The 15680-nt window shown below is 45.1% G+C and overlaps 1 protein-coding gene across 4 annotated transcripts in view; it reads right to left on the bottom strand.

Annotated features, from left to right (window-relative positions):
• Positions 1 to 15680, bottom strand: part of ADAP2 (ArfGAP with dual PH domains 2) — a 184050-nt gene that overhangs the window by 16549 nt on the left and 151821 nt on the right. For all 4 annotated transcript variants that reach the window (XM_085617208.1, XM_085617207.1, XM_085617210.1 and 1 more), the window contains one exon: positions 14368 to 14445. In XM_085617208.1, coding sequence (XP_085473334.1) covers positions 14368 to 14445 — 78 coding nt within the window. The remainder of the gene's footprint in view (positions 1 to 14367; positions 14446 to 15680) is intronic.

The following is a 15680-nucleotide window of genomic DNA, read 5'->3' as shown; positions in this document are numbered from 1 at the left end:
CTCAAAGGGGTATAAAAATTATTTTGAAAGTATGTTTTCCCCTGGGTTAAGGGGGCGGGGGGTAATTACGCCCCGATAAAAATAATGGTTGTAGTAAACTGGACCACCAGGAAGTGTGATGGCCCATGTAATGCGTATGTTTTTAGTGTGTCTATTGACACTGAAAACTGCCTCAATGTTAGAATGTGGGCTACTTTTGATATAATAAATAAGGGCCAGACTGACAAAAGTTTTGCATTATGTTTGCATGACTTTTTTCATGCATCCCTGATGCAAAATCCTTGTAAGGATTTTACAAAGCAATGCAAAAGGCTAATTGCGTTACTTTATTTTAAATATTTTGCATTGTGCTGCCTTGCGTTACTTTGTGTCAGGGAGGCATTCCACGGTTGGTGCATGGACATTACCGCACATCCCATCTTGGCTTTTGACTGATGCACAGATGCTAATTCTAGCGTTGGAGACTGAATGAGACAGAAAGGGAGAGCTGCGGCCGAGGCAGCACTCCATCTACTGCTGTTTTGCCCGGCCGCGGCATCCCCGCGGCTTGCCTGGGGCATCCAAAGCACTTACAGCTCACAGCACGCCACGTGCTGCACCTCTCGAACTGTCGACTTGCCGCTTGTCTGCTCGAATGCATGTGGTGGCTGGCCTGGGCTCTATTCCACCAAGGAGACGGCGAACAAGGAGTCGATGTGAAATAGCACAACGGCCCAACTTCGAGGCAGGGATGTAGGTGAGAGGCAGTTTGTGATCAGCAGCGTCTCCTCTCAAGCTTCACTTCAACTGGTGCCTCAAGCTGATAGCAGCTGTACTTTCCTGACATTTGCCGCTGGTGAGGAGTTTGATGGGGTGAGGTGGACCATTTAACTGCTGGAGTGCAACGAGGTGGCCCACCAGTTCGCAGAGGAACCAGGAAGACAGAGTGGCAAATAGCAGAGCCAGCAATAGGGTACTGCCATTGTGGTTGCGCCCGGTAGATGCGGAGGCGGCCGGACTAGATGGAAGTGCAGCTTGTATCTCTCTGGATTCCCCCACCCCCCACTTTTCTTGTTGCTCTTCCCTCACCACTAGCTTAAGGAGCATACTACAGCCTAACAGTGCAGAGGTAAAGTCACCAATCTATCATGGGAAAGTGGAACGGATAATAAGAACAAAAATGTCTGACTCGTCTGCATGTGTGGCACTCTCACCTAAAGAAGAAGCACAGACAAATGAGATCAACAAAGTTCCTCTGGTGAGTAATAACTCTGGGGCAATAAAGGGGCCATGCAAGGGACTAAAGAGTATAACGTTACAACCGGAGTATGCTTCGTGAGGAAGTTGGGACATAATGTACAGACAGAACTTCATAAGAACAAGCATTGGCATAGCCAATAGGTCTCGCTTTTGGGACCTTATAAGTATTTAGTTATGCAGCAGGTCCCAAAGGCGAGACCTATTGGCTATGCCAATGCTTGTTAATCTGTTGTGCTGGCCACATAGTATGCAGTGCACTACCTGAAAGTACACCTTGCGCCCCATTGGATGTATACAGTTCACCTATAGTACAACACAATGTACCTCACCGGCACTATGCGGGTGGCCAACAGCCCATTGGCACTTCAGAAACCACCGCACTGGTGCTGCATCAATGTACAAGATGGATAGCACACGGTGCACTGTGATGGTACCACACACCGAACCTCAATGCCACTATACAGTGAACTTCATTGGCACTACTCACTGCACCACGTTGGCACTTTATAATGCATCACTTCCACAACACAATGCACTTCATTGGTACAATATAATGCACCACACTGGCCCCATGCATTGTACCTCAAGGACACTAACCAGCGCGTCTCACTTGCATTAAACAGTGTACCTCATGGGCACTATATAATTTACCTCCCAGGCGCTATGCAATGTGCGTCATTAGGGCTGCATGGTTCACCTCATCGGCGCTACACTATGCAACTCATTGAGAACTAAAGAATGCTCCTGGCTAACAATAACCAGAGCATCCGACGAAGTCCCCAACCGGCCCTCCACTGTACCTCACAGCAGTATAATGTTCAGCAGCAGGTCAATAGCCCTACAATGTGACCCCACACCCATCGAGCCGATGAAGTCATGCGCAGGGTTCACCTACTTTTGCACTTGCCCTGGTACTGCACTTCCAGCTCGGGCTCCCTCTTGCAGCGGGCCTTGAGCAGGGCGCACTCCTCTTTGTAGGTCTTTCCCTCCAGCCCGCACACCGGCCCCTTCCAGGTCACGTTGGAGCAGTCGGGGGCACAGACGCACGGTTTTGGTTTGGTTTGTACAGTTTGGGTACAGAAGGCGAGCTTAAGAGATCACACAAAGGGTGGCAACTCTGTCGAATTGGCGCCGAACAGCTGTAAACTCAGCAGAAAGCATATTTAAACGAGTGGCACGAGTGGTACGCGCTATAAGTAGAAAAAAAAAGCAAGCATAGGGCCCCTGCGCGCCTGCGCTTGTAGACGCTGAGGGCATGTCTGGCGTTTCCCTTGCGGGAGCGAGCAGCATGGCGCGATAATTGCTAACAGATGGCGCCGCTGCTCGCTCCCGCAAGGGAAATGCCAAACGTTCACGAGTGCCCATAGAGAGCAGTGCAAACATGCACGAGTTTTACCAAAAGTGCTGAGCGATGCCAAGAGGTCTCTCTAAGCAGCGCTTGCGTGCTGCGTAGGGGAGACCTAAAAACTGACATCAAAGGATATTGAGTATTTGGCTTTTAAGACCCCGGGATGTGGGGGAAAAACTAAATGAACCGAGATTGCCTTTAAACAGGAGACCCTTGCCCAAAACTTCACAGACGATTGTCTATGTGGGGAATTAAACTGACCTATAATCTGCCTGATACCCTATGATGCCTAGCCCTCCGGCAGCTTCCAAATACACCAGACTTCTAGGGGTGAAGCTCCAGGTGCCACAATTCGATCTGTATTGAGGAATACATTAGGGGCACGGGAAGATGTCTCTCAAGGAATGCATAGCCCCAAATATGTACGAGAAAATGGTTTAAAATCGTCATGGTTTGGAAAAATCTCCCAAGGAACAGTCCCCTCAATCTGGGAGGAAGTGTTTACATGCCTGAGGACTGAGTTAAAAAAACTGAGGCGGAAACACCTCGCCCTTTAAATTGGGAACATCTAGTGGGATGTAAAAGCCAATGGTCCTAACTGGCATAAAACACACTGATAAGGGTTTAAGCCTCAGGAGATTAAAATCTGATTTTGGAATGGGAGGTGAATCTCAGATCTGGAGGACAAACTAAAGGAGTTGAATGAATGAACTATGAACATCATCTATCAGTAGGAAACGTGGTGTTGGGACCCTGAGTCGTTCCCTGCCTTTATTAAATGTGCATTTTCTGCCCTGCCCTCTGTGTGGTGGACGCTCACGTGGAGGGGTTTCTATTCAAGTAAAAAGTGACCTGGGAGCCAACACCACTATAATTGGGTCCAGAAAAGGGGATGCAATTTTTGTAAAAATCAAACATTAATTATTGGAAACATCTGTTTGCATCCATCAAAAGTATGGAAGCACGAGTCTGCAGGAATTGTGGTGGACATTTGAGAAAACCAAAGGCATAATGCTGCTCGGAGGTGACTTTAATTCAAACCTACTTTGGAATAGTAACCACGAGGAGTGGAAAGATAAGGAGGACACATACTGGTCCATTCTGCAAGTGATTCCCCAAGGTCAGAAACAGGAGAAATTTGGAGAACAGCTGGTTAACTCCCAAGAGGCTCTAAGGTTGCTTTTACTGAATGGTAAAATAAAGACCAATAGTCCAGCGGCATACACGCATATCTCTCCTTTTAGGCTACCTACCCTGGACATCCTATGGTCATCAAAAGCTGGACTTCAGAGGTTGCTTGATACGCTAGCCCGTACTATGCAGAAAATAACAACAGTATTAATTTAACAAAGATCAAAGAAATGATCTTTCGTAGAAATCTGATTTAAAAAATGGAGGCTCACAGATAGAAAAAGTAGCAAGCTTTAAATACATGGGTGTGACTCTTGATCAAAGAGGTGACAGGATAGCTCAGTTTAAACTACTAAAGCAGGACTTGGCCATAAGGGCAAAATTTGTTTCATACTGCCAAAAATTGAAAACGGTGCCAAATGGTACAATGGAACAACTTCTCTGGGAGAAATTCCAGGAGCCAGTCTTGGTGTGGGGCACTTTACTGTCAACCTCTATTGGTGCTCTGAGCGCGGAGGACATATTATGCAAGAACCAATCACACAAAATGACGGCAAAATTATTAATGAAATCTGCACAGATAATCTCAGTAGAGCAGGATCTCCGTGACTTAAGAGTTAAATCCCATAGCAGCTGGGCAGTATACTTTTTTACCCCATGAGTGCTCCTGGAGTAATTGAGCATATCTCTTTCCATCCACTCAAAATACTTGCTTGCGAGATTGCGCTTATTCCACTAAGGTGTTACTGATATTGCCGAAAGAAGGGAGAAAATAATGGTAGTAGGTGAATTCGTACAAAATCTAAAACATAGAAAACATATTGTAGGAAACAAAGTCATGGAGAACCAATTTTAAGGAAATACAAAAAATCGAAACTTAAAGGAAACATTTTAAAGGAAAGGTAATTTAAAGAAAACATCCAAAATTACATTAAACTTGGGTGGAGTTTAGGACTTCTGTGGGGTTTTTGGCTTCAGGGATGGGGAATGTTTCGGGTGATGAAGGGTTTTTAGAGGTCGGGCACAGAAAGGGGTACTTAGGGTTCCAGAGATGGGTGGAGTGAGGTGTTTTTAGGGCTGATGGATGGATGGTGTTTAGGTGTGTGAGGTGTTTTTGGGTTTCAGGGATGGGTAGAGTATAAGGTTGTTGAGAGGTTTTAGGGTTCATGAATGGGGAGTTTATGGCTGATGAGGGTTTTTAAGGTTCAATTATGGGTAGTGGCTGGGGTGTTGAAGAGTTTTTAGGGTTCAGGATGGGGTGGAGTTTAGGGTGGTGAGGGATTTGAGCATTCAGACATGGGTGGACTTTAGATGTACAAAGGGGTTTTAGGGTTCAGGGAAGAGTACTTTACAGTCATGAGGAGTTCTTATGGCTCACGGATGGCTGGTGTTTAAGGGCAGTGATGGTTTTTTAGGATTCAGGGATGGGTGAAGTTTGGGTCTCCTGAAATGTTTTAAGGGGTATGGGATGGGTAGAGTTTATACGTAGAAAGGGGTTTTTAGGGGTCGGGAATGGGTGGAGTTAGGGGTAATGAGTGATTTTATGGCTCAGTGATGGTGGAATTTTGGGGTAGAAAGGGTTTTTAGGCTTCAGGGATGTGTGTAGTTTAGGTGTGGTGAAAGGTTTTAGGAGGCATGGATTGATGGAGTTTAGAAATTATGAGGGGTCAGCGATAGATGGTGTTAATAGGTGATGAGTGCTCAGCGAATTTAAAGCATTCAAAGTAATGATTTACAACGTAAAAGATATAAATATGAAATAATATCCCTTGAAGTAAAGTACTAACATAAATATCTCGGACAAAACTGTTTCTGAATGTAAGACCTGCAACCATTGCAATTACACTTAAAAAATAAGCATTCAAAAGCCAATTGCGTCCAAAAAGGCATTCCATGAATTGGATTCTACCAAAAGGTAAATGCCATTCATTCTGAAAATTTCTTTGAAACAGTTTAGATGAATTTTTTTTTTAGTAATGGTATTCTAGGAAATCGTTTTTCTATGAAATCACATACAACCAAAAACAATACGCGATATAGATCAAGCGGAGGAGTCTCTAATACATGTGATATGTATCAGTGAAAATGTAAGAACCCTGAGGCACCTATGGCTTTGTTCAAGGTTTCGGACTGTAAATGTGAGGACCTGCATGGCAGCTATCATAGGATACTTGAAAGGTGAATCTAGCCACTTATCTGGCTGGTTCTTAAAGTTCATGACAGAAGCAGCTGCAATCCACAAGATACATTAATGATCTCAGAGGCAACAGGCGCAAATTTGCACATATAGAACAGAGCATGAAGCACTTTTATATGGCATGGGGCACTTTTGGTCTCTGTAGAAAGCAGAAGATTTGTGTGCCATGTGGGTTGGCTATGATGGATTAAAACTGATGACAAGATGACACAGGTGGAATTGAGATAATGGGCTATGCTGGGTCATTAGTAATCACACCGGCTTGGTTAATTGGGAAAATGGAGCACAAAGCACTTTCTGTACTGAGCACGTCGACCCTGGTGAACCCATGCTGAATTAATATGGACAATGTTACAGGTGGCGTGATGACCATGGGCCACGCTGGATCACTGTGAAGGATATAAAGGGTTGACAGTGGACGAAGTTGTAGACATAGATAATGATGGGACTATTAATTTACTCTTTAATATACATTATTTTTGTGGTTTAGTCTAGGAGAAATTTGAATTAGGGAGTGGGTAATAGGACATACCACAATGAGATGAGCAGGCATGCAATGAACTTGAAGGCTCTAGGTGAGATCTTTTAAGTCTTTAGTTGAGACGGGTAAATGAATGTACTTATTGACATGTACAGACTTGTTTGCTAAAACACTTTTAATTTTTTGAAGGCTCCAGTTGAGATCTCTTAAGGCTTTAGGTGATATGGGTAAATGGATGTACATAGGTTCACATCCAGATCCGTTTGATAAAACTGTTTCAACTTCTTTTTTTAATCCGCATCTGTGCTGAGAACATCACAAAAATGTATTTCTATTTTTTGTTTTTTCATGCAAATCCATATCTACAAAGACTTGTATACATTGACATGCACCAACATACGGCGCCTGTCTGAGGCTGGAGTAACAAAGAAAAAGCCTTAAAGGGTAGCTTTTTATGTAGGAAGAGGCCACCTCCTGCACAAAGACTCTCCTGAACAACAATGCAAATACCTTTGTACTATGGCGCAAGGGTGCCTGCGTTGGCGCAAGGCAGCGCACAGTGCACTAGTGCATGGAGAGAGCAGGAGAATGTGTGATTTTAGGCAACGTTTGAGGATTGCAGTGCGGAATGGTGTACACACCACTCTGAACACCCCTGGGTGTCTAGTTCTCAGAAATGTCTTAGTATGGTAGGTATTCCTTTGTTACAGCTGAGCCAGGGCCCAAAATCTACAGCTACCCATTTTGTAAAAAAAAGCATGGATTCTGCTCGGTAAAATATGATGCCTCCAGGTCGCATTTTTGGGGTGTATTGTGTCGCAACTGCCAGGCCCAGACTCACAAGTGAAGTACCATTTGTATCTGGAGAAGTGTGTGAACACAGAACAGTAGAACATTTGATATTAACAATTGGATTGCTTTGCATTTGTGCCTTCCTAATGTAAGCCAGGGTGTAAGAAAGAAGACATTTTGCAAAATGCCCTCTGAATCACATAGTAGTGTGGGTATATGCAAACCCAATGATTTACAAGACACCACAACTCTTAGACTCAATATCTGGTGTACTTTACTGAAATCTATTTTTCACTCTTTATGTTTTACCATATGAAATGCTCTATACTTGGTACGCAGTGAAAAACCATTGTAAGGGGCAGCTCAGTCTCTGGTACCTCAGGTTCTCCACGACCAGAAGAGTCTAGTGGACGTACCGATGTATTGCTTTTGTAAATCTGCCTTTGTGGCAAGAAGTTACAGATGAAAACATTGTCACAAATGGCTATTTTTTCCTAACCACTTTTCATAATTGTTTTAATTCAACAATTACTTTCTTTGAGAAAACCTTGATGGATCTACACAAATGACCCTTTGCTGAATTCAGATTTTTGTATATTTTTCAGAAATGTGTAGCTGTCCAGCATCACCCATGGAATTCAGACCTGTTTCCACCATAAACTAAAAGTAGGTTGAAATACAAAACTTCGGAAAAATGAGCTACCTCTTAGAAAATTCCAAAACTGGTAAGCAAAAATTGTTTTTATTACAGCTCTGAATGTTCCTCAAAGCGGGTAAGATGGTGATTTTAGCACAGTAAACTTTTACTTGATGCCATTTTGTAGGGAAAAACAGACACTTTTTTGTGGAGCACATTTTCCTAATTAATATTCATGAGAAAGGTGACCCACTCTGAACTGAAATTGACCAAACTCCCCTACTAGTATATATGTCAATTTGTCAAATTCTGTACTGGTCACAAAAATAAAGGTCACAAATTGCGAACAGATATTTTGGGACCAATAATTGGTACATTGAGCCCTTTATTTCATATTGTTGTGCTTGATGGCCTTTATTATGTTTCACCTGTCTGTCCTCAGAGAAAAAGGCTGAGTGGGATGCAACACAAAAAAAAGAAAAAGCAACGTCCATAAGTCTGATTCGAAATTTCAGTCATAAGGCAGACCTGTTGCTTTTGCCAATATGTGTTTAATGTGAAAAGGATTCCCAGAGGTTGCTATGATACAGTGTCCTGGGTTTGAACCTTTTCAATGCTTTCTTGTGCTTTGCTAGTTGTTTTTCTGTGTACTAGACAATGTGTAACTGAGTTGGGTAAAAATCCTAAATCCATTCAGTAATCTTAAATTCATGTTAAGGAAATATGGTCTATGTGTCTGTGTTATAACTTGGTGGTCAGGACAGGACAAGTGTGATTTTCTTGCGAGTGCGTTATATCTTCATCCCCGCAGCTCCACTGTGCCGTCTCTTGCCTCCAGACCCCAACCTCCTCCTTGGGAGGTACGAGGCTGCTGCCCGCTCCTGCTGCCCACTGCAACTGGGACCAGCCTGCCTGCAACCACCTTAACCTTTCTCAGCCGTTTTGTTCCTTAACTTTTTTTCCTGTTGTGCCACTGTTATTGAGCCCACCTGTGTCTTGCTCTAATTCCACCACTGTTTTTATTTTCTCATGCCTGCCTGTTCCTTTCACCGCTGCTGCCCCTGCGGCCCCTCCCGCCGGAATTCCCCCGCTCCCGCCTCCTAGCCTCTCCTCCCTCCCACCTCTTCTACTTAATGGCAGCTGCGCCAAAGGCAAGCCCGTCTGCACCCATCCGCGACCCAAGCGCAGCCAGCACCAGGAACCCTGGACCTCCCACTACCCATCGCTACGACACCACTACCCTCCTCGCACTCAACCCTGGAAGACTTAGAGAATGCCAACAGGCCTCGCCGAACACAACTCACGGCCAGTTCTCCTGCCTCCACTGCTGCCAGACCCTCACCACCATCCCAGCCTCCAACACCGCCAACGCCAGCACTGGCGACACCCTAAAATCCATCCTGCTCAACATACGCTCCGTACACAAACACGCCATGGAAATCTGGAACCTACTCAACTCTCTCTCCCCCGACATCGCCTTCTTCACAGAGACCTGGACCAACGCATCCTCCGCCCCCATCATCAGCACCGCCATCACAGATGTATACAAGTTCCAGAGGAAAGACAGCACCAACCACCCAGGAGGGGGCCTCGTCATCGCCCACAAGAGCACCCTCCGCCTCACCACCTCCAGCGAAACCTTCCCCTCCTCCGAACACCTGCACTTCCAGATCCAGACCACCCCCAAAGCCACACTCCAAGGAACCCTCATCTACAGACCCCCCGGCCCCTGAACACCCTTCGCCACCACCATCACCGACTTCATCGTACCCCACGCCATCACCTCGATAAACTACATACTCATTGGAGACCTGAAAATCCACCTCGACAACCCAAGCGACCCCAACTCCGCTATCCTTCATGACAACCTCGCCACATCGGACTTAAACAACTCATCAACACACTGACCCACAGAGCAGGACACACCCTCGACCCCATCTTCGTGGCAGAAAACAGTGTCCAATTCAGCCACACAATGCAGCCGCCATGGACCGACCACTACGGCGTACACTTCGCCATCAACAAACCCAAGACACCCAAACCAGCCCCACGCCCACCACAAAGGAATTGGAGCAAGATTACTGATCAGCAGCTTAACTCCACCCTCACCCGAGACAACCACACCTGGGCACCCAACGCAAACGACGCAAACGGCGCAGCCAGAGAACTGCACACCTGGATCTCCAACTGCGCAGACGAGCTCGCCCCGCTACGCAATTCCGACAGACAATGCCCCAGGAAAGCCGCCTGGTTCACCACCGCCCTCCAAGAAGCCAGACGCACCTGCAGACGCCTGGAGAAGAACTGGAGAAACACCAAGACAACCGAAAACAACACCACCTACAAGGTCGCCATGACGGACTACCACAACCAGATCAGAGCCACCAAGAGAAACTTCAGCCACAACAAAATCCTGGCCAACTCCACTAACTCCAAGGAACTTTTCAGTGTCATTCAAGAATTCACCGACAAGCTTGGAACCTATTTCCACCTCAAGATCAAAAACCTCTACGACAACTTCATCTACCATCCACCAGGTGCCACAGACGGCCCCCCCGCCCCCAGAAACACCAGCCAGCCCACCATCTCCAACTGGACACCGATCACGGCCGAAGACACTGCCTCGACCATGAAAAGCATCCTCTCAGGGGCCCCCACCGACACCTGCCCCCCTCACATCTACCACACAGCCGCGGCCGCCATTGCACCTGAACTACAACGCACCATCAACACCACCTTCAAAACAGGCACCTTCCCAGATGACTGGAAGCGCGCAGAAGTCAGACCCCTGCTCAAGAAGCCCACAGCTGAACCCACCGACCTCAAGAACTATCGGCCCATCTCGCTCCTCCCCTTTGCAGCCAAAGTTGCAGAGAAAACAGTCAACAGGAAACTGACACGATTCATTGGAGAGAACGCTGTCTTCGACTCGTCCCAATCCGGATTCCGAAGCAACCACAGCACAGAGACCGCCCTACTCGCCGCCACAGACAACATCCGCACCCCCCTGGACCAAGGCCACTCTGCAACCCTCATACTACTCCACCTATCAGCGGCCTTCGATACCGTCTCCCACCGCACACTAGTCGCCAGACTACACGACGCAGGCATACAAGGAACAGCCCTGGACTGTATCCTATCATTCTTCACCGGAAGAAGCCAAAGGATCAGACTCCCACCCTTCCTCTCCGACCCCACAAAAATCACCTGCGGAGTCCCACAGGGTTTATCACTGAGCCCCTACCTCTTCAACATCTACATGGACCCCTCACAGCCATCATCCGACAACATGGCCTCAACATCGTATCCTACACCGATGACACCCAGCTCATCCTCTCCCTCACCAAAGACCCCACCACTGCCAAACTCAACTTCCAGAAAGGAATGCAAGACGTCGCAGTATGGATGACGAACAGCTGCCTGAAGCTCAACGCCGAGAAGACAGCAGTCCTCGTCCTCGGTACCACCCTTTCTACATGGGGCAGCACCTGGTGGCCGACTGCCCTCGGAAGCCCACCTACCCCCTCAGACCACGCCAAGAACCTGGGCATCGTACTTGACTCATCACTCACCATAAACCGACACGGGTGAATTTTGCATGTGTTTATGTTGCATGTGCTCAGTGCTTTTGTGTCGCCTCACCTCACACATTTCAGTGGTCTTCTCTCCATTTTCCAATTTTTGAAGCTCACTTATGTTGTATTTTCGGACTTTCCCGAATACTATGGGTCCATTTTGACTAGGTGCATTTTCTGTTTAATTATGAGACTCATTTTTACATATGTCATTGTTTTGAAACTCTTGGTTATCTATTTTTTCTTGAATTATATATGATATATTTACTTGTAGATATCCCCTGAAGAAGGGTGCAGGCAGCACCCGAAATGCATTGGGATTAAAGAGTGAACAGTATTTTATTGTTTGGGACCTGTACAACATTGACTGTTGGAATTTATCTTTGATTTGGATTCACTTTTTGAAGTATGAATAAAACAAGCGCATCATTGAAAGGAAGCGGCTGACGGTTCACTTACCTTTTGAACGATTCTGAACTGTGGAGTCTTGTCAAATCAATAACAATTTTGAGGTTTATTTGCGCAGAATGTTTCATTTCGATTTAAGTGTTTTTAACACTCTTTAAGAATAGCTTATACACACTCACACAGGAGTGTATTGGGTAGTGCACATCCTGTCTAGAACATTACGCTCTAGTTTACATTTTCTCTTTTGAATTAGGTGGCAGGGTGGAACCACCCCAGGGAGTGCACACCAAATTAGAACAACGCTGAATACCAGGTTTACTTTCAATACTATTTTAGCTTGAGTGCGCGCCAACTGTGGTCTGCTTTTTTGAATATAAGAATAAGACATTCATAGGAAAATAGACTCACCTAATACTGTAAAATGTTCCAGTCGACAATTAAGGTAAGAGTAGTAGATAATTTATCAAATTCCAAGAATCTAAGGAACAAGATCCGGTAGCTATTGAGTCCATTTACGAGTGTCCCAAAAAACAAAATCAAATTCAATCTAATCATAAGGAGTACTCACTTATTATGGTTCTGTGCCAAGAAAGGAATCATAAAACCTCTCCACTTTAGTTATATTTTCTAAAAAACAACAAAACCCTATTTGTAAAACACTAGTAGATCAACATAATTGAAAAAGCCATGACTATATACAGTCCATATCCTCCTGAAGCTATATATTAAATAATTAATGATACAGAACATATAAAGTATTACTCATAAAGATAAGAGATCGGTCTTCATTAAAATATTAACATTAATGAAAAACATAAAACTAGCCATAAATCTGTGATGGATAAAGTCAATTGTACATAATGGATCACAATGTTTACTCATCATGATCCTGGTTCTAGATCAAAAAGGTATATGTGGGCATATCTCGACATTGATAGAGTCCTTCTATCTTTATGTGCCCGTAATATTTGTATGCAATATACCTAGGCGCGCATTAAGTCGATACAAATAATGAAAGTAAATTATCAAAGTTAATAAATGAACAAGCAGTCTAAAAAGGTTCTAGCACAGAATCCTATATTTTCGTGGTAGGAGTATCACAAAAGAAGTGCTGTAGCCGTAAGGGCAATACATTACTCCTTCCATATACAAGAATCAAATTTCAGGGTACAAAAACCCATCCCGACCACGGTGATCAAAAGCACAATGGTGTAGAAGGAACAGAGCACCTGGTCTCAAAAAGAGAAACACAACCGGCCCAATGGGGTCAAGTAATTGACACTTCATAGCTTAAAAAGTTAGTCACAAAACGTCATCTATAAGTTGTGATTATCGTTCACGAATACTGCCCTCTAAAACATAAGTCACGATTAGTGTACTTCTATGAGTTGCATTAAGGATTCACAAATATTGCCCTTTAAACTCACCAGGACCGCAGCGTCTCGTGTAACGGTGTGAAAAGAACATCAGCCAACACCTACGAAGTCTCCACTGGTTCCCCGTGGAGAAAAGAGTCACTTTAAAAATCCTCACTCATACCTACAAATGCCTACACAACAATGGACCCAAATACCTCAACGACAGAATCAACTTCCACGTACCCAAAAGAAACCTCCGATCTTCCAACCTCACACTGGCCGAAACCCCGCGCATCCACAGAGCCAGAACAGGTGGAAGATCCTTCTCTCACATTGCAGCCAAGACCTGGAACGAGCTACCGGCAGACATCAGACGCGCCCCAGGAAGACCCTCAAGACCTGGCTCTTCGGCTAAACAGATCTGCGAATCCTCCCCCCTCAGCGCCTTGAGACCCTCATGGGTGAGTAGCGCACTTACAATTCCCTGATTGATTGATTGATTGAGTAACCCATCGGCCAAACTCTAAATCAGACCGTTTTCCGTGGGCTATTGCATATACTATTTGAGTCATAGGTACATGGATGCTTTCATTCCAAAGGATTTCACTTCAGGCTCTCACAAATGCAATGGTATTAACAACAACAACAACTCAAAATGGCAACAACAGAAACAGCAATATTTAACCCCTTCAGCGCTGCGGGAATTCCCCCGCGGTGCTGAAGGGTTCGAGCGCGGGCGGGCCCATGACGGAACGGTTCCGTCATGAGCACAGCGCAACCGATGCTCATGACGGAACCGTTCCGTCATGGGCATGGAAGGGGTTAATAACAACAGCAACATTAACAATAATATCAGCATCAATATTAATGAATAAATGCAATAGAAACAGCAACCATAACAACTGCAACAATAATTGTTTTTATTTAGGGCTTGCTACTATCTATGTTACGTTTTACTGCACTTTAAATAATAGGAGTAACTATTAATTGACCTCTGAAGAATGAAAGAGTGACTAGGCCCTGCTAAGATTTTCACTTGTAACCTGTGGTTCACTCGCATGTTAGCAGAGAACATGTAGCTCCCTGACCTATAGTGCTTCCTTGGGAAGAGATGCACCAAGCAACTGATTCTCGGGGACAGTAATGGCCGGAAGGTCTCCATGGCTCCTGAGAATGAAATCACAACAGGCAACCGACTCACCATTGGGCGTTTGTAATAAAGCAGTTTCCTCTCCATTGAATCCAAAGTAAACCAGCGTTTCTTAAATGCTTCTCGTAGCTAAAATACAGAATAACAGTGTTTTAGTAATTGCACAGTAACCTTTATGTTCAAGAAGTTATTTTTAACAAGCATTGGTAAAGCCAACAGGTCATCTTTGTCTATTGAATTTGCACATGGTCAATGCTTATCTGCAATGCTGCAGACATCCAAGATTATTTTTTGTATTCTTTTAAAAATACCTTTGAAGCACCCATCAGCGTCATTTTGTAGGCACGTGGTGCTTTTTTTCTCCTTCTTAGGTCGAGCCCAGGCAGCGCATGCATTGCTCTGCGAGGCATGCTGTATTATGAGGTCGAGCCTGTGCAGCGCAAACACTGCTCTGCGAGGGATACTGTGTTAGAGTATGCACTTGAAGCTCCATCCGCTCTCTGCCCATATTTTTCATTGGCTTGTGTCTTTGTTGTTTGTAAATGCTGACTTCTGATTCGCTAATTGTCTTGTTAGTCCCTCCTTAGTACCGCCTTATCTTCATTTGTAATCCCCATGAGGACTGACCTTTTTACTCCTGTTACACCATCTGTGTTATTTAGTCTGTAAGCACTATTTTCTTTAATGAGTTTTGTCTCACTTTCAGCACAATGTGCTTTCCTTACATTCAGCGCGCCATGCACGCATTCATTTTCCAAGCAGCTGGGACAATGGCGGACACTTCTTTGCAATGCCATAGGTCTCGCATTTAGAGAGATTAAGCTGTTGGCATTGTAAATAACAATAGCTTAAACTCTGGCAAATGTGTGACCTATTGCTTTACAAATATTCTTTTGGGGGTTGTTTCCAAGCACCCCATGCCACCCTTGCACTTAATAGAGGCCATGCCCCTTCCTTTAGACGTGGCTCGTCTAAAGAAAGGGGCGTGGCCTCAATCAAGTGCAAGCATGGCATGGGGCGCTTGGAAGCAAAGAATATTTGCAATTCAATAGGTCTCACAATTGCGAGAATTTAAGCTGTGGGCATTCACAGTGCCAATAGCTCAAAGTCTCCAACATGCTTGTTAGTTATCGATCTGCGTTCAATAGGCAGCTAACAAGAAAATAAAATGCATAAAATCTTTCTTTCTTCTGAAGTCGGTATGCGGGGGAGCGGAAGGAACATGTGGGATGCTGAACGGAATGTGGAAGCCACATTGGAGAGTGATGGAATGTGGAAGCAACATAGGAGGGGACTTGAAAGCAACTGAGGAGGGGTGGATTGGACGCGAATGCTAAACTGGTAGGGCGGGAGCTAGGTGGGAA

Source organism: Triturus cristatus, chromosome 7 (assembly GCF_964204655.1).
Source record: "Triturus cristatus chromosome 7, aTriCri1.1, whole genome shotgun sequence".
Taxonomy (NCBI): domain Eukaryota; kingdom Metazoa; phylum Chordata; class Amphibia; order Caudata; family Salamandridae; genus Triturus; species Triturus cristatus.
Note: the sequence above shows the minus strand (reverse complement) of the source record. Positions and strands in the feature narration are given on the sequence as shown.